The sequence below is a fragment of the Schistocerca cancellata genome, chromosome 9, assembly GCF_023864275.1.
Source record: "Schistocerca cancellata isolate TAMUIC-IGC-003103 chromosome 9, iqSchCanc2.1, whole genome shotgun sequence".
Taxonomy (NCBI): Eukaryota; Metazoa; Arthropoda; class Insecta; order Orthoptera; family Acrididae; genus Schistocerca; species Schistocerca cancellata.
The window spans coordinates 416,700,368-416,724,761 of record NC_064634.1 but is presented as its reverse complement, the minus strand read 5'-3'; the positions used below and the strand labels follow the sequence as shown (position 1 = coordinate 416,724,761).

Below are 24,394 nucleotides of genomic sequence, written 5' to 3'. Positions count from 1 at the left end.
GCTTAATAGCTGCTCACAGAACGTACACAGTGTGTTTTAAAAATGTGTGGTTCGTATTCTTACAAGAGATACATATCGTATAATCAGCCAGCTACTATATGGTGTACAGCAGAGGGCACTATGTGTACTACAGTCATTTTTTGACACACACCAGCTATGCGCGGGACGGTTATTGGTAAGTCTCTGTGTAAGATCGAATCTCTGCCTTTTCGCAGTCTTTTCGCGAGATATACGTAGGAAAATGTAGTATGTTGGTTGATTCCCTTAAAAACTTACGCCCTCGGAATTTTACCAGTAAACCACTTCGTGACGCACAACTATTTTTCCTTTTCGTAGCATCGGCTACTGAGGTTGAATGAACATGGCCCTGAAGCCTTAGCACTTTTTTAAGTGAATAATAAAATAATATATACGAACTATACGTATTTTTCTGATTTTTGTACATAATTTCTAGACATCTTGAACGCTCCAGTATCTGAAACAATACCAGGTGGCTGCAGCAGACAGTTTTGAACTGTATTTTTGTATTAGGCTAAATGTAACGGGATACAGACGTTTTTAAAAAAATATAAATTAATTAATTCGAAATAATCAAAAGAGATGGAATTTTTATGAAAGCTTTACGTACAAAACTGCTTAGAAATCAATCTCATCTGTAGCATTATGCGTCCGATGTACCGTATGAAGATGTCTAACTCTTATTGGGGAGAGGCACTTTCCTCTATGGGACCGAATGTGGGCATTAGTGGACCACAGGTGAAACGATCAAACGAAAAAATATAACAAAGACCTAAATTTGCAGGAAAAAACTAGATGTTTAAACATCAATATCGGCAAGAAGTATTACAGTATCTGTAACTGAGGTAACAATAACAATATAAATGGGTTTTGTTACAACACTCGACTGACAATTAGATAAGGCTTAACTGAAAAATAATGGAGCAGCTGACAACACTGACGGAGTATGACAGATCTAGTGTAACCACTTCTAGGCAGGTAGCAGTACGGTTCAGTTCAAAAAAATATGCATTGTCCACATTTCCCGTCCTGGCCGCTTGAATCGCTACCTGTAGTACGGCTCTAATTTCCACAGTGTCGACTGCGTGCGCCTAGCCTGCGTGTGCGCTTAAAGGTTCAATATGGAACAATCGGGGCTAAGCCATTTGGACAGTATGTAAGTTACTCGAATATCATAAAGAGTACCAAAGTGGGCGGGACAAGGATTGTAGCTGTTTTGAGCGCTGAAGTAGAGAAACTTTAAGGGGGAGCTACGGACGACGATCGTAACAAGTGTGCTCTTAAAATATTTTTCACTTGCTATATAATTTTACAATGCTCGTATACAGGGTGTTACAAAAGGGTACGGCCAAACTTTCAGGAAAAATTCCTCACACACAAACAAAGAAAATATTTTATGTGGACATGTGTCCGGAAACGCTTACTTTTCATATTAGAGCTCATTTTAATACTTCTCTTCAAATCACATTAATCATGGAATGGAAAAACACAGCAACAGAACGTACCAGCGTGACTTCAAACACTTTGTTACAGGAAATGTTCAAAATGTCCTCCGTTAGCGAGGATACATGCATCCACCCTCCGTCGCATGGAATCCCTGATGCGCTGATGCAGCCCTGGAGAATGGCGTATTGTATCACAGCCGTCCACAATACGAGCACGAAGAGTCTCTACACTTGGTACCGGGGTTGTGTAGACGAGAGCTTTCAAATGCCCCCACAAATGAAAGTCAAGAGGGTTGAGGTCAGGAGAGCGTGGAGGCCATGGAATTGGTCCGCCTCTACCAACCTACCGGTCACCGAATCTGTCGTTAAGAAGCGTACGAACACTTCGACTGAAATGTGCAGGAGCTCCATCGTTCATGAACCACATGTTGTGTCGTACTTGTAAAGGCACATGTTCTAGCAGCACAGGTAGAGTATCCCGTATGAAATCATGATAACGTGCTCCATTGAGCGTAGGTGGAAGAAACTAAAATGAGCTCTAACATGGAAATTAAGCGTTTCCGGACACATATCCACATAACATCTTTTCTTTATTTGTGTGTGAGGAATGTTTCCTGAAAGTTTGGCCGTAACTTTCTGTAACACCCTGTATATTCCACTTGGCAATGCTAACAATTACATACAGAAGTATAGTTATAAAAAAATAATTTTCACTTTTTGGAGTCACATATAGACGACGCGCATGTAGCGCTAGGAGTGGGATGAGCAGCTGTGTACAACTTGCGTGACCTACATACGTTCAGATCCCAGGACTTTTAGATACAATGACAGTACATCCTATATACATGTGCTGATAGACTGGTATGGACCGTGTTTCATTCCATGTTTATTTTAAAGCATGCGTCATCAACCAGAATATGTTGATCGCCTGGTATGGACCATGTTTTATTCCACGTTTATTTTAAAGTAAGCACTATCATCTAGAAGAGATACGATTTTCGTGTTTGTAATGTGGATTTTATGTTACCCTTTCTAGTTTCTGACGAAATGGCGACGAGTAAACATTGTGTGATTGAGGTACATAGAAAATTATGATCACCTTCGAATAAAGAACTTTTGGCATTGCAGGTCTTGTTCAAGCAACTCCAGTGAACTTCACCAGTATGTATTAGAAAGTAAAACGTCACGAAAGAACCCTTCGCTCTCCTACCTGTGAACAAATTGTGGAATTCGGAATATTAATGGACTTTCCGGGATACAAACTTCGCTGGTAGCCGCTCACAGGACACCACAGCGGATATCTGGTGGCGCAACTGTGCTTTTTTTTTGGTATTAACAATGTCTGACAGTTTCCCCAAAAGAGCCCCCTGTTTGTCGTCAGCTACTGGCGTGGGCAACACACACTGTGCGAGGATGCACCTGCGAGTACGTACCCGGAACCTCTTGAGTGGACGGTTGCCCTTGTACCAGGTGATGACCGCCGGCGGCCGGGACCCCGTCGACTCGCACGCCACCTTGTAGCGCTGGCCCGCTTCCAGCTGGTCCGGCCGCTCCGTCAGCCGCACCTCCAGGGGCCGAACTGCACACAACACGCCAACGGCGTCACTCCAGCTGCGTCTGAAACTACCTTCCTAGGATGGGTGGATGCATCGTTCCATCTACTGCTGGTCACTATGTCTCTCTGCAGCACTAGTATATTGTTTTCCAGCAATGCAACATAAATGATATATCAATGTACCTCCAAAATGAAGTTTGATCACAGTTTTTGTTTTCTGTCCAGATTGCCCTTTATTTAATCTACTAACGCGTTTCGGCAGGTTGCCATCAGGAGATCATTACAACAGGTTACGCCAACCCATATATATTATAAAAATGGCTGTATACTTAAACCAATGGACCGATTTCAACCAAACTTGGTACTCAAATCACTTACTGTCTGAAAATCAGCTGTGTGGAGGTAGGAAAAACCTACCTATCAAAGGTGTGAAGGTGAAAAAGCAGTGTAGCCCACGACGTTCATATGTCCATACTTTAGTCATCCAGTACTTGAGAATGACAGCACATAGTGACTTGCAACGAACTTAACACATAATTTCAACCTTTGCGAAACATTTTCCCACTGACAACTCGCACCAAATGACGCAAGGAAAAAATTTTATCTCTTGTAAAATTTTCGCTCTTCATGCAGTAATAGTGCCGCATGAAGCTTGACGTTTTAATTTACACTACAGACCATTAAAATTGCTGCACCACGAAGATGACGTGTTACAGACGCTAAATTTAACCGACAAAAGAAGATGCTGTGATATGCAAATGATTAGCTTTTCAGAGCGTCCATACAAGGTTGGCGCCGGTGGCGACACCTACAACGTGCTGACACGAGGAAAGTTTCCAACCGATTTCTCATACACAAACAGCAGTTGACCACCGTTGCCTGGTGAAACTTTGTTGTGATGCCTCATGTGAGGAGAAGAAATGCGTACCATCACGTTTACGACTTCGATAAAGGTAGGATTGTAGCCTATCGCGATTGCGGTTTATCGTATCGCGACATTGCTGCTCGCGTTGGTCGAGATCCAATGACTGTTAGCAGAATATGGAATCGGTGGGTTCAGGAGGGTAATACGGAACGCAGTACTGGTTCCCAACGGCCTCGTATCACTAGCAGTCGAGATGACAGGCATCTTATCCGCATGTCTGTAACGGATCGTGCAGCCACGTTCGATCCCTTAGTCAACAGATGGGGACCTATGCAAGACAACAACCATCTGCACGAACAATTCGACGACGTTTGCAGCAGCATGGACTATCTGCTCGGAGACCATGGCTGCGGTTACCCTTGACGCTGCATCACAGACAGGATCGCCTGCCATGGTGTACTCAACAACGAACCTGGGTGCACGAATGGAATAACGTCATTTTTTCGGATGAATCCAGGTTCTGTTTACAGCATCATGATGGTCGCATCCGTGACTGGCGACATCGCGGTGTACACACATTGTGAGCGTGTATTCGTTATCGCCATACTGGCGTATCATCCGGCGTGATGGTATGCAGTGCCATTGGTTACACGTCTGGGTCACCTCTTGTTCGCATTGACGGAACTTTGAACAGTGGACGTTATATTTCAGATGTGTTACGACCCGTGGCCCTACCCCTCATTGGATCCCTGCGAAACCCTACATTTCAGCAGGATTATGCACGACCGCATGTTGCAGGTCATGTACAGGCCTTTCTGGATACAGAAAATGTTCGACTGCTGCCCTGGCCAGCACATTCTCCAGATCTTTCACCAATTGAAAACGACTAGTCAATGGAGGCCGAGCAACTGGCTCGTCACGATACACCAGTCACTTCTCTTGATGAACTGTGGTATCGTGTTGAAGCTGCATGTGCAGCTGTACCTGTACACGCCATCCAAGCTCTGTTTGACTCAATGCCCAGGCGTATCACATGTCAGTTCTAGTATAATATATTTGTCCAATGAATACCCGTTTATTATCTGCATTTCTCCTTGGTGTAGCAATTTTAATGGCCAGTAGTGTATTACTTCTTTACTACTAACTTCCTTCTCGTTATATTTTGCAGACAGTATTGACATAGTGAATGTACTAGAAAAATCGCATCATTGCTTGACACATAGTTCAGGATATACGACGTCATAAACATTTAGATACGTGACAAACCACCGCATCTTGTAAAATATTTAAACATTTTAGTCTGTCGCTTTTGACTCTATCAGCAACACTTTCCGCTGACAGTATCCACATGTGGCGGATATAGAAAAAACTGTGTGACTATATGACACAATGATCAGGAGATATGACGTCAAATACTGCGATGCATAAAAAACTACTTCTTTTCAACTACCTGTATTCGCAACACATTCCGCAGACTATATCCACATATGTACCTATATGTGAAAAAACCCGCATCAAGCATTACGTTTGATTTATTATTTCTTTACACAAGAAATTCCGCAGACTGTATCCACATATGCATCTGAATATACCTCGAAAAATAGACTACTGTGCGATTGGTAGTTCAGGAGATACGTCATAAACATTGAGCCGCAGGACGAAACTCGCTAGAGATATCGGAGAGACAAGTGTACAAATATGTGTGGAATATTTAACATGTGCGTAAGCTGCCAAGGGCAAGGGTAAGAAGCTCATCCTAAACCCCTGGAACGATTCCAATCAAATTTGGTACACATATTAGTTAGGACTTGGAAAGTAATACTGTGAGGGTGAGTCCCAACATCTTCCTATTGGGATGAGCGTGATAACGTGGGACGGAGGGGAAGGAGGATTCCGACAAAGAAAGGAAAGAGGAGGAAGAGATAGGCAGAGAGAGGAGGAGGAGAAAATGGACAGGGAGAGGGACAGGAGGAGAATGAGAGAGGTTTCAGGAAATGGACAGAGAGAAAGGATGATGTTGGAGATGGACAGAGAGCAGGACCAATAGGAAAGTGGAATACATACATACCCGGGCAAAGCGCGCACTCAGCAAGTGGTATATATTACCGAATATAAGCGCTAACTCCTTCCTACCGAGTACCTGCTTTTACATGGTTCCACAACTTAACTGAAGTGTAGCGGTAACGTCTTTTACTGCTAATCGAACCCGAATTCGAACATAGCAACTGCTTAAATTCCGAATAAAAATCAGCAGCGGCGGTGGAAGACTTTCGACAGAAGAAGTCACCCTAGTTCTGCCAGTGACCTTGTCTAAAACGGTGGAGGAACAAACTGAGTTCCAGGAGACACTCTCTCCTTTGTAGTGGCAAACTGATTCTCAGAGTCGACTGAATCTGCCTAAGGATGAAGAAAGCATGGGAAACCACTCCGTTGAAGACACAAAAGGTATATTCACACGACATATGCCCTGTAATGGGAAAAGTGTCATGATGATCTGTTCATTGCCAAGAAATTTTGAATTAGACCCCCACTCCTGGAGATAATTGGCAATGGGGAAGTGACCATGAGGAAAAGATGCAATAGTGAATTAAAAGGTAATATTCTACGAGTAGAGGCGTGCACTGTCATAAACTTGAAGGTGGTAGATGGTTTAAATGACTCTGAGCACTATGGAATTTAACATCTGAGGTCATCAGCCCCCTATAACTTAGAACTACTTATACCTAACTAATCTAAGGACATCACACGCATCCATGCGCGAGGCAGAATTCGAACCTTCGACCGTAGCGGTCACGCGGTTCCAGACTGAAGCGCCTAGAACCGCTCGGCCACAATTCGTGGGAGACCGTACCAAACCAGTCAGTGAACTGATGACTAAAACAAAACGAAAATCATTTACTATTTTCCATAATACGTTGTATCGTTTATTCAAATTGCTGATCTGATCGATATGATGATAATTGTCTGCTGTAACATAATTACACGATATATAGGGTGATCTAGACAGAAAAAGTTGTGTGTAAGTTCGTCGTGAGCTTAATCTTCTGCAAAGACTTGGTGTCTTCAATTGACGTATGTTTAAGGTTGTTATTCATACGATGTTAATTTATTCGCGTAGCAACCCGACCCACTAGAGCTCATCATCAGGCATCAAGGCTTATTGGTCAGTTATACATCACTTAAGCTACTAATGTCATTAATTTCTTCATTTTTAAGAGCATTTATTAGATCTAAAGCACATGCTTCCCTCTATAAAAATGGAAAAAATATACGGCGCATTTTTTGACAAAAGACGTGCTGTCAAGTAAGGACACTTACTGTATGTACCTCCACTTGTTGCTGCGGATCTCGCATCTCATTCCTGTAGCATTATTTTAGCACCAATAACGTCCGATTTGCTATTTTCATAATGTAATCCAAAAGTGACGCTCACGTAGCATTTTACACATCGTAACTTGGTGTTATTATGTACTGATGGGCACTAGTGTTTCGAAACGCGTTGCACACAAATTAACGTCATAATAACAACGATATTAAACATTGTGACTGGTTTTGGTACATACGTATAGATTTCATTACAACAGAGTTCAGATAAAGTAATCTGCTAATATGGCTAATCATTAATGTAACTTAAAATGAGAATTACAGTTATTTTCAGACCGTCAGTCGCTGTTTATTATTTCCAGATTACCAGTTTCTCATACGTAAGAAAATATCAAAGCAATTGAAAGTTTGGCGCCCTTTTAGAGATTAAGTATGTTACTAAAAAGCGAAATGGTTTGTCAAATATTTACAAAAAAAGGTTATATGACATACCATATTTGAAAACACAGTAACTCGTCCTAAGGAAACTCTATCAGTTTCATCTTCATATACACTAAAAACAAGATTTATGCTGTCCATAGTACAATTTCAAGCTTTTTTACTGGAGCATGGAAACCATGTTGTACACTCCTGGAAATTGAAATAAGAACACCGTAAACTCATTGTCCCAGGAAGGGGAAACTTTATTGACACATTCCTGGGGTCAGATACATCACATGATCACACTGACAGAACCACAGGCACATAGACACAGGCAACAGAGCATGCACAATGTCGGCACTAGTACAGTGTATATCCACCTTTCGCAGCAATGCAGGCTGCTATTCTCCCATGGAGACGATCGTAGAGATGCTGGATGTAGTCCTGTGGAACGGCTTGCCATGCCATTTCCACCTGGCGCCTCAGTTGGACCAGCGTTCGTGCTGGACGTGCAGACCGCGTGAGACGACGCTTCATCCAGACCCAAACATGCTCAATGGGGGACAGATCCGGAGATCTTGCTGGCCAGGGTAGTTGACTTACAGCTTCTAGAGCACGTTGGGTGGCACGGGATACATGCGGACGTGCATTGTCCTGTTGGAACAGCAAGTTCCCTTGCCGGTCTAGGAATGGTAGAACGATGGGTACGATGACGGTTTGGATGTACCGTGCACTATTCAGCGACCCCTCGACGATCACCAGTGGTGTACGGCCAGTGTAGGAGATCGCTCCCCACACCATGATGCCGGGTGTTGGCCCTGTGTGCCTCGGTCGTATGCAGTCCTGATTGTGGCGCTCACCTGCACGGCGCCAAACACGCATACGACCATCATTGGCACCAAGGCAGAAGCGACTCTCATCGCTGAAGACGACAGGTTTCCATTCGTCCCTGCATTCACGCCTGTCGCGACACCACTGGAGGCGGGCTGCACGATGTTGGGGTGTGAGCGGAAGACGGCCTAACGGTGTGCGGGACCGTAGCCCAGCTTCGTGGAGACGGTTGCGAATGGTCCTCGCCGATACCCCAGGAGCAACAGTGTCCCTAATTTGCTGGGAAGTGGCGGTGCGGTCCCCTACGGCACTGCGTAGGATCCTACGGTCTTGGCGTGCATCCGTGCGTCGCTGCGGTCCGGTCCCAGGTCGACGGGCACGTGCACCTTCCGCCGACCACTGGCGACAACATCGATGTACTGTGGAGACCTCACGCCCCACGTGTTGAGCAATTCGGCGGTACGTCCACCCGGCCTCCCGCATGCCCAACACCGCGGTTCCTGGTGTGTCCGCTGTGCCGTGCGTGTGATCATTGCTTGTACAGCCCTCTCGCAGTGTCCGGAGCAAGTATGGTGGGTCTGACACATCGGTGTCAATGTGTTCTTTTTTCCATTTCCAGGAGTGTATTAATAAAGAGCCTCTGCACGTGCTGTTAGTTCTATCAGTCAGAATGTTTCTCAGTTGTAATGTGTATGGAGAACATACAACTGCGTTTTAAATATACACACTCTACTAAAAGAACAATAACACTCAGCGACATACCACGAAGGAGTTATCAGAATGGAACAAAACTCGGTAGGTGTACTGTGCATGTAAAAACGAACAAAGAAATGTATGATTTATTCAAGAGAAAGAGCTTCTCAAACTGACCATGTTAACAACGTGTTGGTCCACCTCTGGTCTTTATGCAAAAATTTATTCGGCTTCGCATTGATAGTGTTATTGCAGGTTATCCTAAGGTATAACTGGCAATATTATGTCCTATTGGCTACTTAGGTCGTCAAAATACCCAGATGGTTGGACTGTCCTGGCCATAACGCTCTAAACGTTCTGAATTTGGGAGGGATTCAGCCACCTTGCTAGCCAAGACAGTCAGGTTGGTATACAACCGCTGTCCGGTGGGCCTCCAGACACTCTGTCGCTCATCACCGGGGCTCAGATCGAAGCGGAGCTCATCCGTGAAGACAGTTGTACTCCAGGAAATGGGATTCCAGGTCGAAGACGGTCTGGTGAATTCCTGGAGAGTAACATGAAACCGACCTGATTGTCGTCCGCCATATAGCTCGACAACCAGGTAAACGATGTCAGGTGCCATTTCATTTCATACGAGGACCCGTTTGGTCGTCAACCGCGTCATCCACATAGCACAGCAGTACGTCGACGATATTCTACCCCCATTTTGTATTCCTTCATGGTAAGCCATCCTGGACTTACATTTCGGCAAGATAACGCCCGACGGCACACGGCAAGAGTTTCTATTGCATATCTTCATGCTTGTCAAACAGTATCTTGGCTATCAGGGTCGCCGGATCTCACTCTAACTGAGAACGTTAGTAGGATTATGAGCAGAGCGACTACCTAGGGATTTTGACCATCTAACGCGCCAGTTAGATGAAAGTTGGCACGATATCCTCAGGAGAACTCTATCAACCAATACCAAGCCGAAAAGCTGCTCCCATAACGGTCAGAGGTAGACAGACACATTCTTGATTTGCTCAGTTTGTGAGGGTCTTTCTCTTCAATAAATCACCCACTTCTTCTGAAATTGTAATCATTTGCCTGTCTGCTCCTGTAAACCATATATACCAGTTTCCGTCTAATTCGAATAATTTCTTCGTGATGCATCGTCTTTCTTTGTTTTTTGTCTTAGATTGTATTACAGTGGAACTGTGGAACTGGGTTTATTCTCACTACAAATACGTTATGTCATACAATATAATTAAACCCTATTACATCCCTTTCTTAATTACTGACTCCATCTGATTTCCTTTACATGTCCCAACTGCACACTGGTTTCTGCGTAATCTGAAGACAACCTTTCGCTCACTGTATTTTCTGCCTGATAACTTCAGAATTCCAAAGAATGTATTACTACCAAGAGTTTCAAAAACCGTTTGTTTGACATGTTTCTTCACTTCTCTGGAAACCAAACTGATCTATCACGAAATCAGTTTCAACAGTCTTTCAATACGTTGTAGGTAATTAGTTTCAGTATTTTGTAACTATAACTTATTAAATTCGTGTTTCAGTAATGCTCGCACTGGTCAATAACATCCTTTCTTTGGTTTTTGGAAATTCTTGTAGTGTGAGGGTACTTTAATCTTAATAATTCTGAGGGAATGTCGTTTATTTCAGGTGGATGGTTAGGACTTACCGGTCAAAGTTCACGGATCGTAGCATATTTGGTTCATTATCTCAGGTATATTGTGAAATACTTACTGCTTTTACTGGTCAGTTTGAAAACGCTATGTGGTAACAGGAAAAAAATAGTAGCATAAATTCGATACCATTTAGCACATCCAAGTCGTTCCTGTCTGTTCATCGCTGTAAGAGAGGTGGGGATATTGTTTACAAATTGTATATTACGTACAGTCATAACGACAATTGCCTCGATCTAGGGTCGTAGATACTTCGGGGGGAGACCATTTTCGATTGATGCGAAAATGCTAGTCAGTGCCCAATGAGGCCAATGGAAAGGGAGAGCGATCGTCTACTTCTCTTCTCTCTTACGTTAAGCACTGAACGTGAATATTTTTTGTATGCATATTTATCCCACTTTAACGTATCTTACTTGTATTTTTATCTCAGATATATTCTGAGACAGTTCATGTTTCCATTCTACAGTAGACATGTTGAATTGCAGAAAGGCGCAACAAAAAGACCGCTAAACAAGCAAGCTTTCGGCCAAAACTCCTTTTTCTGATGTAGACAACAGATGCATATCCTTCCTTGACAGCCTGACTCGGCAGCCAGAGACAGTGATCACGTGTGTGCATAGCTGTACTTGCGCGAATTTGTGTGTGTGTGTGTGTGTGTGTGTGTGTGTGTGTGTGTGTGTGTCTGTTGTCTGCTTCAGAAGAAAGAATTTTGTCTGAGACCTTACTTGTTTTGGTGTCTTTTTGTTGTCCCTGCCCTCAACTCAAGATGCTGAGTAGCAATATGTCTTTCTCATAATATTGGCATTATTTCCATCTTGGATTTTCCATTGCTTAATATTCTCATTCGTCAGTTTGAAAGCGCTATAAGTAAACAGTGAAGTAAAAAACCAGAGTGTTATACATCTTGCTTATCGGCCCTCATTAGATACATTCGTTCACTGTTCAAATTCGTTATCAGGCCGTCACTTGCATAACCCAGTTTCCGTGTCAGCAGCTCAAGCAGCAATGCGCCATCCGATTGCTTCTAGTTTACGCACAAGGAGATGATTGTCACTGCAGGAAGTCGGAAAAACTGACTGCTTCCAATCTCTATATTTGCGGTGTTGAACGGACTGAAAGTGAAATCGTTAAATGACTCAAAACATATACCGGCCTCAGTTTTTATTTTATCGAGTCTTGAAAGCGTTACCTTCTCGGATTGGCTCCGAAGAGGAAAGTTTCAACTGGATTATATACAACGATTTTGGTCCAGAAATGTCTTAGAAAGCATTAGCACAAAATAAGGGATGTAAATCCACGACTGTTAATTTAGAGAAGTAATAGCCATTAAATATTTTGTTTTTGTATGTCCACTTAGAGTATTTTAAGGCAACTGTAGAGCCAGGTTGTCAAGTAATTTCATACATCTACCAACAACGAAAGATATATGAATTTTCAAATTACTCGTGCAATTTCTCCACGGTATGGAATTCGTGCTTCATCAGGGATCATAGTTGGAGTGTAGCTTAAAGAGAGAACCCAGCCGCGATAAAAATGCGCACAGTTGAATGAGCAATATGTTAACAACCTCACATAGACAGAATAGTACACTCAGAAGTATACCTGGGGATGAATATGTACGTATGAAACAGGTATGCTATTTGTTTCTGCTCTAAGATTGCTTTTCTACTTTTTTCAGATATTCTGATAATCGTGGCTGGTAATTTAAACAACGAGAAACGGAACTGTGTTATTAAACAATACTGGGGAAAAAGAGAATGTTGAAAAGGTTCGATAGAAATTTGCAGAAGAATGTCATCAGCCTCCATCAAGTAGGCTATAGATTTATAGGTCGTGTAACAGAGTGATCGAACTGAGTGTGTCTGTAATGCGCCAACGAGTGGTGAAATGGTAGTTGCATAGGCTTTTATCCAAAGCCCAGATAAATCCAAAAGGAGAACCTGTGGTGAGTTGTCTAATTCAACGTTTAGGTTTGTAAGTGTATCGGTTAAGATTACATCATTGACTACTAGAGGGTTACCGATATCGCGTTTAGAGTCTTCTGAACCAAGAAATATAAAATGATCGTGCAAGGCGAAAACTTTGTTCGTCTGACGAGGATAGTTTTAAGCTGAATCAGTCAGCGGTTACAGCATAGGCGTGCCTTTTATGTCTACCATAGGACCGTTAACTACGGACAATTTTTATATTAACATGCTGCAGGGTACTGTTATTACACAATTACGTCTACAGCAGTATAATGAAGGTTCCTACTTGTAGCAAGATGGAGCCCCCTCCCACTATGACTTAACAGTGCATAGGTTCCTTGATAAATCAGTTGATTTAGTTAATTTTCATGCCGAATCATGTAAATGCTCCCCGAGAATATTTGTTACCAGACTGGTACTCGAATCCGGATACTCCACTCCTTGCGTACAGTCACTTGTACCGTCTTGTCCATCCTTACACGCTGCCCGTCCAACTCAAACTGCAAAGTTATGCTCACCACTGATTTTGTTCACCCATTCATTTTACCCTTTGTTCGCAGCCTCACAGTATTCCTGCAAGGCGACGAACGACGGAATGCACCCACATTGAAGTAGATGTAATGTCCTCCGAGGCATATCATTACTACACTCCTGGAAATTGAAATAAGAACACCGTGAATTCATTGTCCCAGGAAGGGGAAACTTTATTGACACATTCCTGGGGTCAGATGCATCACATGATCACACTGACAGAACCACAGGCACATAGACACAGGCAACAGAGCATGCACAATGTCGGCACTAGTACAGTGTATATCCACCTTTCGCAGCAATGCAGGCTGCTATTCTCCCATGGAGACGATCGTAGAGATGCTGGATGTAGTCCTGTGGAACGGCTTGCCATGCCATTTCCACCTGGCGCCTCAGTTGGACCAGCGTTCGTGCTGGACGTGCAGACCGCGTGAGATGACGCTTCATCCAGTCCCTAACATGCTCAATGGGGGACAGATCCGGAGATCTTGCTGGCCAGGGTAGTTGACTTACACCTTCTAGAGCACGTTGGGTGGCACGGGATACATGCGGACGTGCATTGTCCTGTTGGAACAGCAAGTTCCCTTGCCGGTCTAGGAATGGTACAACGATGGGTTCGATGACGGTTTGGATGTACCGTGCACTATTCAGTGTCCCCTCGACGATCACCAGTGGTGTACGGCCAGTGTAGGAGATCGCTCGCCACACCATGATGCCGGGTGTTGGCCCTGTGTGCCTCGGTCGTATGCAGTCCTGATTGTGGCGCTCACCTGCACGGCGCCAAACACGCATACGACCATCATTGGCAACAAGGCAGAAGCGACTCTCATCGCTGAAGACGACACGTCTCCATTCGTCCCTCCATTCACGCCTGTCGCGACACCACTGGAGGCGGGCTGCACGATGTTGGGGCGCGAGCGGAAGACGGCCTAACGGTGTGCGGGACCGTAGCCCAGCTTCATGGAGACGGTTGCGAATGGTCCTCGCCGATACCCCCGGTGCAACAGTGTCCCTAATTTGCTGGGAAGTGGCGGTGCGGTCCCCTACGGCACTGCGTAGGATCCTACGGTCTTGGCGTGCATCCGTGCGTCGCTGCGGTCCGGTCCCAGGTCGACGGGCACGTGCACCTTCCGCCGACCACTGGCGACAACATCGATGTACTGTGGAGACCTCACGCCCCACGTGTTGAGCAATTCGGCGGTACGTCCACCCGGCCTCCCGCATGCCCACTACACGCCCTCGCTCAAAGTCCGTCAACTGCACATACGGTTCACGTCCACGCTGTCGCGGCATGCTACCGGTGTTAAAGACTGCGATGGAGCTCCGTATGCCACGGCAAAATGGCTGACACTGACGGCGGCGGTGCACAAATGGTGCGCAGCTAGCGCCATTCGACAGCCAACACCGCGGTTCCTGGTGTGTCCGCTGTGCCGTGCGTGTGATCATTGCTTGTACAGCCCTCTCGCAGTGTCCGGAGCAAGTATGGTGGGTCTGACACACCGGTGTCAATGTGTTCTTTTTTCCATTGCCAGGAGTGTATTGTCTATGTATGGTGTCTTCTTTCAGAAATGTTCGAAGGAAGAGACACGAACAATCGCCGTAAGTATACCAGATATCAGTAACTAAAGGGAAATTAATATGACCTACTTGCTTTGGCCGTTGAAATAATTCAACAGTTTCATTTGAAAATTTGTGACCAGATCGGGACTGGGGCCAGGACTTTACACTTCTCTTGATCACCTCGGCCATCCGGACACGCTTTCCGTCTGACTCAAATCTCCACTTGCTGCTCATCACCGATGTTGTGACCCCTTTCATTTTCCCCTCTGCTCGCAGCCTCACTGCACTCCTGCAAGGGGACAAACGATGGTATGCATCTGTATAAATAAGCCACGACAGGCGGTACCACTGTCTGGATGTCGATGCATGCTATTGTTTGTGCATTAGCGAGAATACTGTGTGGCTGCGGGCAAAGTGGAAAAGCAATGGGGTCACAACATCAGTGGCAACCAGCACTTGAGAATTAGGGTCAGTCGGGAATCGTGTCCACAGGGTGTTTCAAAGTCATTGCATCAATCATCTAAGGTTCATGACTACGCCATGGGGAACAACTTGTGTCAGAAACAAAATATACGCTGACGATTCCCGGACACGTTAGGTATTCTTTCGTGTTCCCTGTTTCAGGACGACGAGATTTCACTTAACTGGCAGGCTCTACTAACCACGTGTGCTGCTTGATAGCTACACCAGTAAACCGAAAGAGTGATATCCGGAGAGAAAACTTTAAGAATGAATTTCTCTAATTGGAGAAATACATTTTAGAAGCGAATCAGGAACTTCAGTCTTCATACGCCCGCCGACGAGTGCCTACGGCGTACCACCTGTGATGGGAATAACAAATAAAATTCGACTTTGGTGTCGCTGGGAAGCGTCAGCGAAGCTTTTTTCTTTAACAAAATTGTTCCTCATGAAGTCACATATTACGACGCAAAGAGTTTGAAACACCCTGTATGCAAGGGGCGGTCATTAATTTTTTGTTTCTTTGTAGATACACGTCCGTAGTGCCGGTGTTCATTAAAATAGCCGCGCCACAGTACCGTAGTACGTCGGCTTGGAGAGCCATCACAAAATGGCGCTGAAAAATATCGTTCGGGATTCGCTCTCGGCAGTAGCGGAAATGTTGTTGCAGGAGAAAGCGACTGAAAAGTACAGCACATGGAACATCCACAGACGTGGTTACAGAAAAAATTTTAACGGAACGTGTTGTGATCTCCTGAGGCAAAACTCGAGTGGGTGTTTGCGAGCGCAGCATGGTTCCGTGCCACAGCCCAGTCCATCACTGCCTGCGGGCCTCGCCGTTTTGCGAACACCACCAGGCAACGCGGGGTAGGCTGATCCTCAACAAGCCTCCAACTCCGTCACGCCAGAGCCCGACGCTGCCTCACTCCAGTCGCGTGCCGTGGCTTTCGTCAGCGACTGCAGTCGTGTAATAGTCATGCCAGCTCTTTACGCCTACGCCGAAATGTTTGGAGCGTTGCGCCCGCGAGACTACTTTGCTCATCACAGCAGATGGCGAGGCAGCAGGTCCACCTTACATTCGCCACGTCGTGTCAGCAGCGAAGGCAGTTTAACGTGAGACAGCTGACGCCACAAAAGTTTCTCCCAGGGGCCTCCTAACACCGGGGGAATTTACGTAACTGCCATTCTGTTTGGAACTGAACTCACGAGGTGCCTTTCCTCAGCTCAGGAAGTGTGGCACCTGTCGCGGCAAAGAGCCTCTCACAAACTTCGTAGTCGTCGGTTTTAGAATTATCTGTGGTGGAGACAGGAACAACACAGAAAACGTGTAATGAATTTATTTTCACTGGCACACTACAAGAGCAGTATATATAGTTTCAACTGAAACGCGATATGTTACAACTTAACTATACCTGCAAGAGAGACGTAGATAATGGCTTTCGAAAGAAAGAATCCTGTCAGACCTCAAATAATAATAAACGAGAGAATCTTACAACAAGTATCCCCTTTAAATTATCGAGGATATGATATTAGTTTTAATTATGGCAAAGATATTCAGAAGAAGGTTAATAACAATTAAGCTATCTGCAAAACAATTGGAAAAACCTTGGAATTTAAAACAAGAAAATGTACACCAATAAAATTCTGTAAAGTAATTGCTCTATCTGTTCTTATGCACGGTTCCGAATCGTGGAAAACAAGAAAAAACGAAAAATCATATATGCAAGCAGCAGAAATGAAGTTCATGAAATATGTCAGGGAATGCAATAAATGGTCAAATAAGGAAAGAAACAATAACATCACATTTAGAAACCTTCCCAGTTAATGATAACATAGAAAAGAATAGAATTCAATGGAAGAAGGATCGCCAGCCGGTGTGGCCGAGCGGTTCTAGGCGTTTCAGTCTGGAACGCGCGACCGCTACGGTCGCAGGTTCGAATCCTGCATCGGGCATGGATGTGTGTTTTTGTGGACTGACAAGAGCAGCCAGTCCACAATGAAGTAGCCGATAGGGCACGCGTCAACTCACGCCGTCTTGCGTTAAGTCTGAAACAGGATACTTCATAAATGCTATAAAGAACAGAACGGAGCGTCTCATATACTTAACTTTATTCTCTTGTGTGGTACATCTCTATGGTGAATACAAGTAAGACTCTCTCCAGATATGGTTAACTGCGCCTTGCTAGGTCGTAGCTATGGACTTAGCTGAAGGCTATTCTAACTGTCTCTCGGCAAATGAGAGGAAGGCTTCGTACGTCTAGTCGCTAGCAATGTCGTCCGTACAACTGGGGCGAGTGCTAGTCCGTCTTTCTAGACCTGCCATGTGGTGGCGCTAGGTCTGCAAGTACTGACAGTGGCGACACGCGGGTCCGACATGTACTAATGGACCGCGGCCGATTTAAGCTACCACCTAGCAAGTGTGGTGTCTGGCGGTGACACCACATGTGTAATGTCCTTAGGTTAGTTAGGTTGAAGTAGTTCTAAATTCTAGGGGACTGATGACCTCAGATGTTAAGTCCCATAGTGCTCAGAACCATTTGAACCATTTGAACGATTTTGAAGGAGGATCACGTTGATAGCATTGCAGAAAATAGGCTTCCAAAGAGGATAATGAATTATCTCTCGATTGGAAAAAGAGAACTTAGTCGACGACGTAATAGAACAACGAATGAATGATAGAGACCGGAACAGGCGACTAGGACACCTATTGCTTGGAAGAAGACGATTACAAGTTTCACAGTCGTAATACTGAAGATTTGTTAGGAGGACTGCCTAACTAATGAGGAGGTACGGCACCAGATTGGGGCGAAACGAAGTTTATCGCACAGATTGATTAAAACAAAGGATCGGTTGAGTGGATACATCCAGCAGTATCAGGGAATTGTTACTTCAGTATCTCAGGCAGGTGCGTGAGGTAAAATGTATAGAGGCAGATCAGTGCGCTGCTACAGAAAGCAGGTTAAGACAGAGGAACATGATTGAACAGGAGAGGCTCGTATGATGAGCAGCGTCAGATCTGCCTTCGGTTTGAAGACAACAACAACAGCAACATAACACTCTTACGTTAATTATGTTCTTCTCGAAAAGCTTCTGTATGGCAGCATATGATGAGCCAGCTATCTCTCCGTCTCTCACTCTCTATCTCTTCTTTAAATTTACAGGCTACTAACTTTTTTTATGCTGACCTCCATCTCTCCCTGCATGGTACTACTCCTTTCATCTCTACACCCAATATCTCTATAGTTTGATTACATTTCTTGGTCTTTATGTGCTTCTACTAATTTACCCCTCTCCGTCTCCTTCCAGAGCTGAGTAAACCTGCGTGCCATATCGTAAGTTCCACTAAGCTATCCGTGTCCGATTTAAGAATGCCAAGATGACGTAGAACTGTTGAACTATTCAGCAATCTGTATCGTATTTCTTTTCGTCATATGTACCATTTTACTTCAGCATAAATAATGAATTCTTAAAAATAATTATTTCAAAAAAGTGAACACGAGAACATGTCACGCTGGACAACATTGTCGACATAACTCAATCCACTCAAACACCCCATCACAGTTGGCTGTTATTATACGAGCTCCTCGTTCAGGCCCTGAGGGCTCAAGGTACTCCGACCAGCCGCAGTCTCATCCTGTGTTTAGTGGTGTCATGCGGATGCATGTGGTCACCACACCTCGCTCCCGGCCATTTTGGTGACGGTGGAGCCGCTGTTTCTTATTCAATTAGCTCCTTCAATAGCATCACGAGGCAGAGTGGACCCCATATGATCCTTCCCCAAAGGAAAGTTCAGTGGCAGTTCCAGAAATCGAATCCCGGACCTTTGCATGGCAGCCATCTACGATGACCGCTCAGCTGCAAAGACGAAGTATCTCCAATCATCTCCCTTCAAGCACCAAGAGAAACCACTGTCTAAAAAGACCTCACCATCATGACAAGAAATAAAGTTATTCAACTACTGTGACCATCGTAACTTTACTCCTGTTTCTTCGATTTGGAATGTAACTGCCGTTTCAAATTTTTGCTACTGCTAGAACAGCAGTCCACTGTTCAAAGTGCTGTCAATGAGAACAAGAGGTGACCGAGACGTGTAACCAATGGCGTCGCCAAACACAGATGCGACAATCATGATGCTGTAAACAGAACCTGGATTCATCCGAGAAAATGACGTTTTGCCATTCATGCACCAATGTTAGTCGTTGAGTACACCATCGCAGGCGCTCCTGTCTGTGATGCAGCGTCAAGGGTCACCGCAGCCATGGTCTACGAGCTGATAGTCCATGCTGCTGCAAACGTCGTCGGATTGTTCGTGAAGATGGTTGTTGTCTAGCAAACGTCCCCATGTGATGAATCAGGGATCGAGAAATGGCTGCACGATCCGTTACAGCCATGCGGATAAGATGCATGTCATCTCGACTGCTAGTGATACGAGGCCGTTGGGATCCAGCACGGCGTTCCGTATTACCCTCCTGAACCCACCGAATTCATATTCTGCTAACAGTCATTGGATCTCGACCAACGCTAGCAGCAATGTCGTGATACGGTAAACCGCAATCGCGATAGGCTACAATCTGACCTTTATCAAAGTCGTAAACGTGATGGTACGCATTTCTCCTCCTTAGACGAGGCATCACAACAACGTTTCACCAGGCAACGCCGGATAACTGCTGTTTGTGTATGAGAAATCGGTTGGAAACTTTCCTCGTGTCAGCACGTTTAAGCGTCGCCACCGGCGCCAACCTTGTGTGAATGCTCGGGAAAGCTAATCATTTGCATATCACAGCATCTTCTTCCTGTCGGTTAAATTTCGCGTCTGTAGCACGTCATCTTCGTGGTGCAGCAATTTTAATGGCCAGTAGTGTATATTATCACAGCTACCTTAAATGGTGAACTGTGTAGTAGTATAAACTTACAAAGCTTAGACCCTAGGTCTAATGAAGTTTCGCTGCTCACTCCATAGTTCTATGTTACACAGTAAAAAGTCACTGTTCATAGATTGGGAAAGCTTAATCTACCTTTTACTTAATCAAGGTAGTTGGAAATCAAACACTGCACTTTTCATCGGGAGAGAATGAAGAGAACTGTGTATTTGAATGCCGTAAATTTAAAATATGCGTGACAAAAACGTGAAGCAGGATCATTATAAGCAGTAGTAAGTCGGCCACATTATCACTAACATTAATTACAACTAATAGCTGCCAGACTTCAGAAGAGTACCGGTTTCGCTTATCGGATTGAGTGCTATCAACAAACTGGTTTTAGGTGATTTTGTTAACAACGAGAATAAGTTATCTCTATGGGCAAAATTGTTCGTAATACTGCAAAGCGGACTATAATGGAACACTTGGCTTAATTTGTAACACGATAAATGAAATTTAATGAAACAGAAATACATCGCCAGTATTGTACAAAAGTTATAAATGCACTCCTATGTGGTAAAGCCCTTTATTACTAGAACATTAAAACGACTGCACTAGAATTTGCACGTAATACTGCACTGTTATTTTCATTTCAAAACTAACAACTGTCAACGTTTTTCCGCAAACAAAAGTCAGCTCGCGATGTGAGATCCCCGACAGTTCGCTGGATAAACACACGTTTTGTTTTAAGGTCTCCCACAGATTTCTTTCTCTACTTATTATTTTTCTACTTTTTAATTTCGTTCTTTATCTGTCCGCTTAATTTTTATGTACTGTTGCCTCTTCTTCTAAAATCATTGCAGGAAGTAGCAACCAAGCGACTGTACAAACTGGTGTGAAACTTGACAACTATTATCTGTGGTGTCACCGCCAGACACCACACTTGCTAGGTGGTAGCCTTTAAATCGGCCGCGGTCCGTTAGTATACATCGGACCCGCGTGTCGCCACTGTCAGTGATTGCAGACCGAGCGCCGCCACACGGCAGGTCTAGAGCGTCTTCCTAGCACTCGCCCCAGTTGTACAGCCGACTTTGCTAGAGATGGTTCACTGACAAATTACGCTCTCATTTGCCGAGACAATAGTTAGCATAGCCGTCAGCTACGTCATTTGCTACGACCTAGCAAGGCGCCATTATCAATTGTTATTTATCTTGTGACGCATGTACCGTCAGACCGATGTACACCAATTATGGATTAAAAGTTAAGTATTCCAGCAGCAACGTACCTTATTGGCTATATTAATTACATTGTCCTGTTCCAGACCTCACGCCAGCCTGCGTGAGCTTAAACGCGTGCCTTTCGGCTATCGGTCATAGTGGCTTGGCTGTCTTGCCAAGTCACAACATTAACAGACAATCGGGTAAATATCGCCTACACAATCCCGAAGATGGAAAGACAGGTAACCGTTAGAACTATCGCACAATCAGCCTAACAGCTTATACACTGACGAGACAGAACATTATGACCACTGCCTACCGCGACATGGATACCGCCTAGTGGCATTTCGGGCCCGTGACCTGGTAAATAAAAGTTATTTAACCGGAGCAGACACGGACGGTGGATCACGACTGGATCATGACTGTTCACGTACTCATGTCGTGGGCATCTACGGAAAGAGATCGGAGGACTACCACTAGGCGCTAAATGGTTGGATGTCCACGGCTCTTCACAGAATGTGGGGTTCGGTGGCTTGTCTGCTCTGCAAAGTACGATAGATGGCGATCTGTGACATCTCTGCCAAAAGAGCACAATGCTGATGCATGCACACCGCTCGTCCTATACTGTTCATCGTATGCTGTCCACCACGGAGCTCCGCAGCACACCACACCTACGTGTTCACATACTGACCCAACGACTCGTCTATTAGGACTGAAATGGGCACGAGACCATCGGTATTCGACCGTAAATCAAAGGGAACATGTCAGCTCTTCGAATGAATCACATTTTTGGTACACTAAATGGATGGTCGTCTCCACAAACGTCTCATCGAGATGGACGGTGGCTCTAAACGGGCAGCAGCCCACAGACATATTCTGGCGTGAGAGTATTATGCTGTGGGAGACATTTCTTGCGCTTACCTGGTATCTGTGGCAGTTATATAAGGCCCACTGACAACTGCGAACCGTCAGCATCCCTTCATGCTTGATGTCTTCCCCGACGGTGATTTCATGTTTCAGCAATATAATTGTCCCTGTCTCGTAGCCAGAACCGTGCTACAGGTGTTCGAGGAGCAATACAGTGACCTCATGTTAATGTCTCGGCGTCCAAATTCGCCTGATGTAAACGGATGGAATCTACCCAAGTTGCTAGCGGACTCCACCTCCACTTTCGCATGTAAGCCGCTTGTTACTTATGCGAATTACATGACCTGTTCATAGACATCTAATGGCAATAACTTCTACAAAACTGCCAACAAACTTTCGGATCTACGATACGCATAATCAGTGATGTATTTCGTTCCAAAGACGGACAGACAAGCTATTAAGCATGTGGTTCAAACAATTGTGCAAATGGCTCTGAGCAGTATGAGACTTAATATCTGAGGTCATCAGTCCGCTAGAACGTAGAACTAATTAAATCTAACTAACCTGAGGACATCATACACATCCATGCCCGAGGCAGGATTCGAACCTGCGACCGTAACGGTCGCGCGGTTCCAGACTAAAGCGCCTAGAACCGCTCGGCCGCACCGACCGGTAAGCATGTGGTCACAATGTTTTGGCTCGTCAGTGTATATCCTGATTGCAGACAACCATAATATAGAGAAGAATGAGAAAAAATTGAGTCTCTGTGTAAGTAGGCTGTTTAGGTTTTTATATTGGTAACGTCAGGTAACGCTCTGTATGAAAATCACTGGCTGTGCTGAGTGCAGTGTGTGGCTGGGTGGCTTTCTTATAATATTCGCTATTGTAGCGCTGGGCAATTGGATGTGAACAGCGCGTAGCGTTGCGCAGTTGGAGGTGAGCCGCCAGCAGTGGTGGATGTGGGGAGAGAGATGGCAGAGTTTTGAGAGCGGATGATCTGGACAGCGTTGCGCAGTTGGAGGTGAGCCGCCAGCAGTGGTGGATGTGGGGAGAGAGATGGCAGAGTTTTGAGAGCGGATGATCTGGACGTGTGTCCATCAGAGACAGTAAATTTGTAAGCCTGGATGTCATGAACTGATATATATATAATGACTTTTGAACACTATTAAGGTAAATACATTGTTTGTTCTCTATCAAAATCTTTCATTTTCTAACTAAACCTATCAGTAGTTAGTGACTTCAGTAGTTAGAATCTTATATTTAGCTGGCAATATTGGCGCTCGCTGTATTGAAGTAGTTCGAGTAACGAAGACTTTTGTGAGGTAAGTGATTCACGAAAGGTATAGGTTATTGTTAGTCAGGGCCATTCTTTTGTAGGGATTATTGAAAGTCATATTGCGTTGCGCTAAAAATATTGTGTGTCAGTTTAGTGACGATCAGAATAAGTAAAGAGAGAAATGTCTCAGTACGTTCAGTTTTGCTCAGCTGTTTGAAAATCAAATAAATTAGAGATTTATGAGCTCAATGATTCATAAATTTTTCTAAGGGTTGGTTTCATATGTTAGATAATGACCAGTTTGGGTTTCAGAAACGAAGTGGCATGTGGGAGGCACTTCTGGCATTGCGCACCGTAATGGAAGCAAAACTTTAAAAAAAATCAAGACACCTTCATACGAGTTGTCGACATAATAAAAGTATTCGACGGTGAAAAATGTTGCTTGATGTCCAAAATTCTCATAAAAATAAGAATAGGGTCTCCCACAGACGAGTAAGGTTTAATACTATATACAAGAACCAACGGATGTCAATATGAATCGGAGACAAAGCGCTCGGATTAAAAATGTGTTATACAGAGATCCAGTTTTTCGCCCCTAGTGATCAGTGTATAGACAGGAGAAGCAATGATGGAAATAAAAGAAAGGTTCAAGAGTGCAATTAATATTCACAGTGAAAGGATTTCAATGATAAGATCTGCTGATGATAATGATATGCTGACAGCTAGCAGCACTGCTCTCAGCTTTCAGATGCGGAGCGCTGACGTCTGCAGGCGAAAACTGTAGTCTTCTATAGAGCTGTGGGAACACTGAAGCGTTGCCAT

At 44.5% G+C, this 24,394-nt stretch overlaps 1 protein-coding gene across 1 annotated transcript in view; it reads right to left on the bottom strand.

Moving 5' to 3' along the window:
* The window catches only part of LOC126101459 (hemicentin-2-like), a 496,135-nt gene that overhangs the window by 140,076 nt on the left and 331,665 nt on the right, over positions 1–24,394 (bottom strand). Inside the window, exon 5 of the mRNA XM_049912112.1 lies at positions 2,897–3,042. Within this exon, the coding sequence (XP_049768069.1) occupies positions 2,897–3,042 (146 nt within the window). The remainder of the gene's footprint in view (positions 1–2,896; positions 3,043–24,394) is intronic.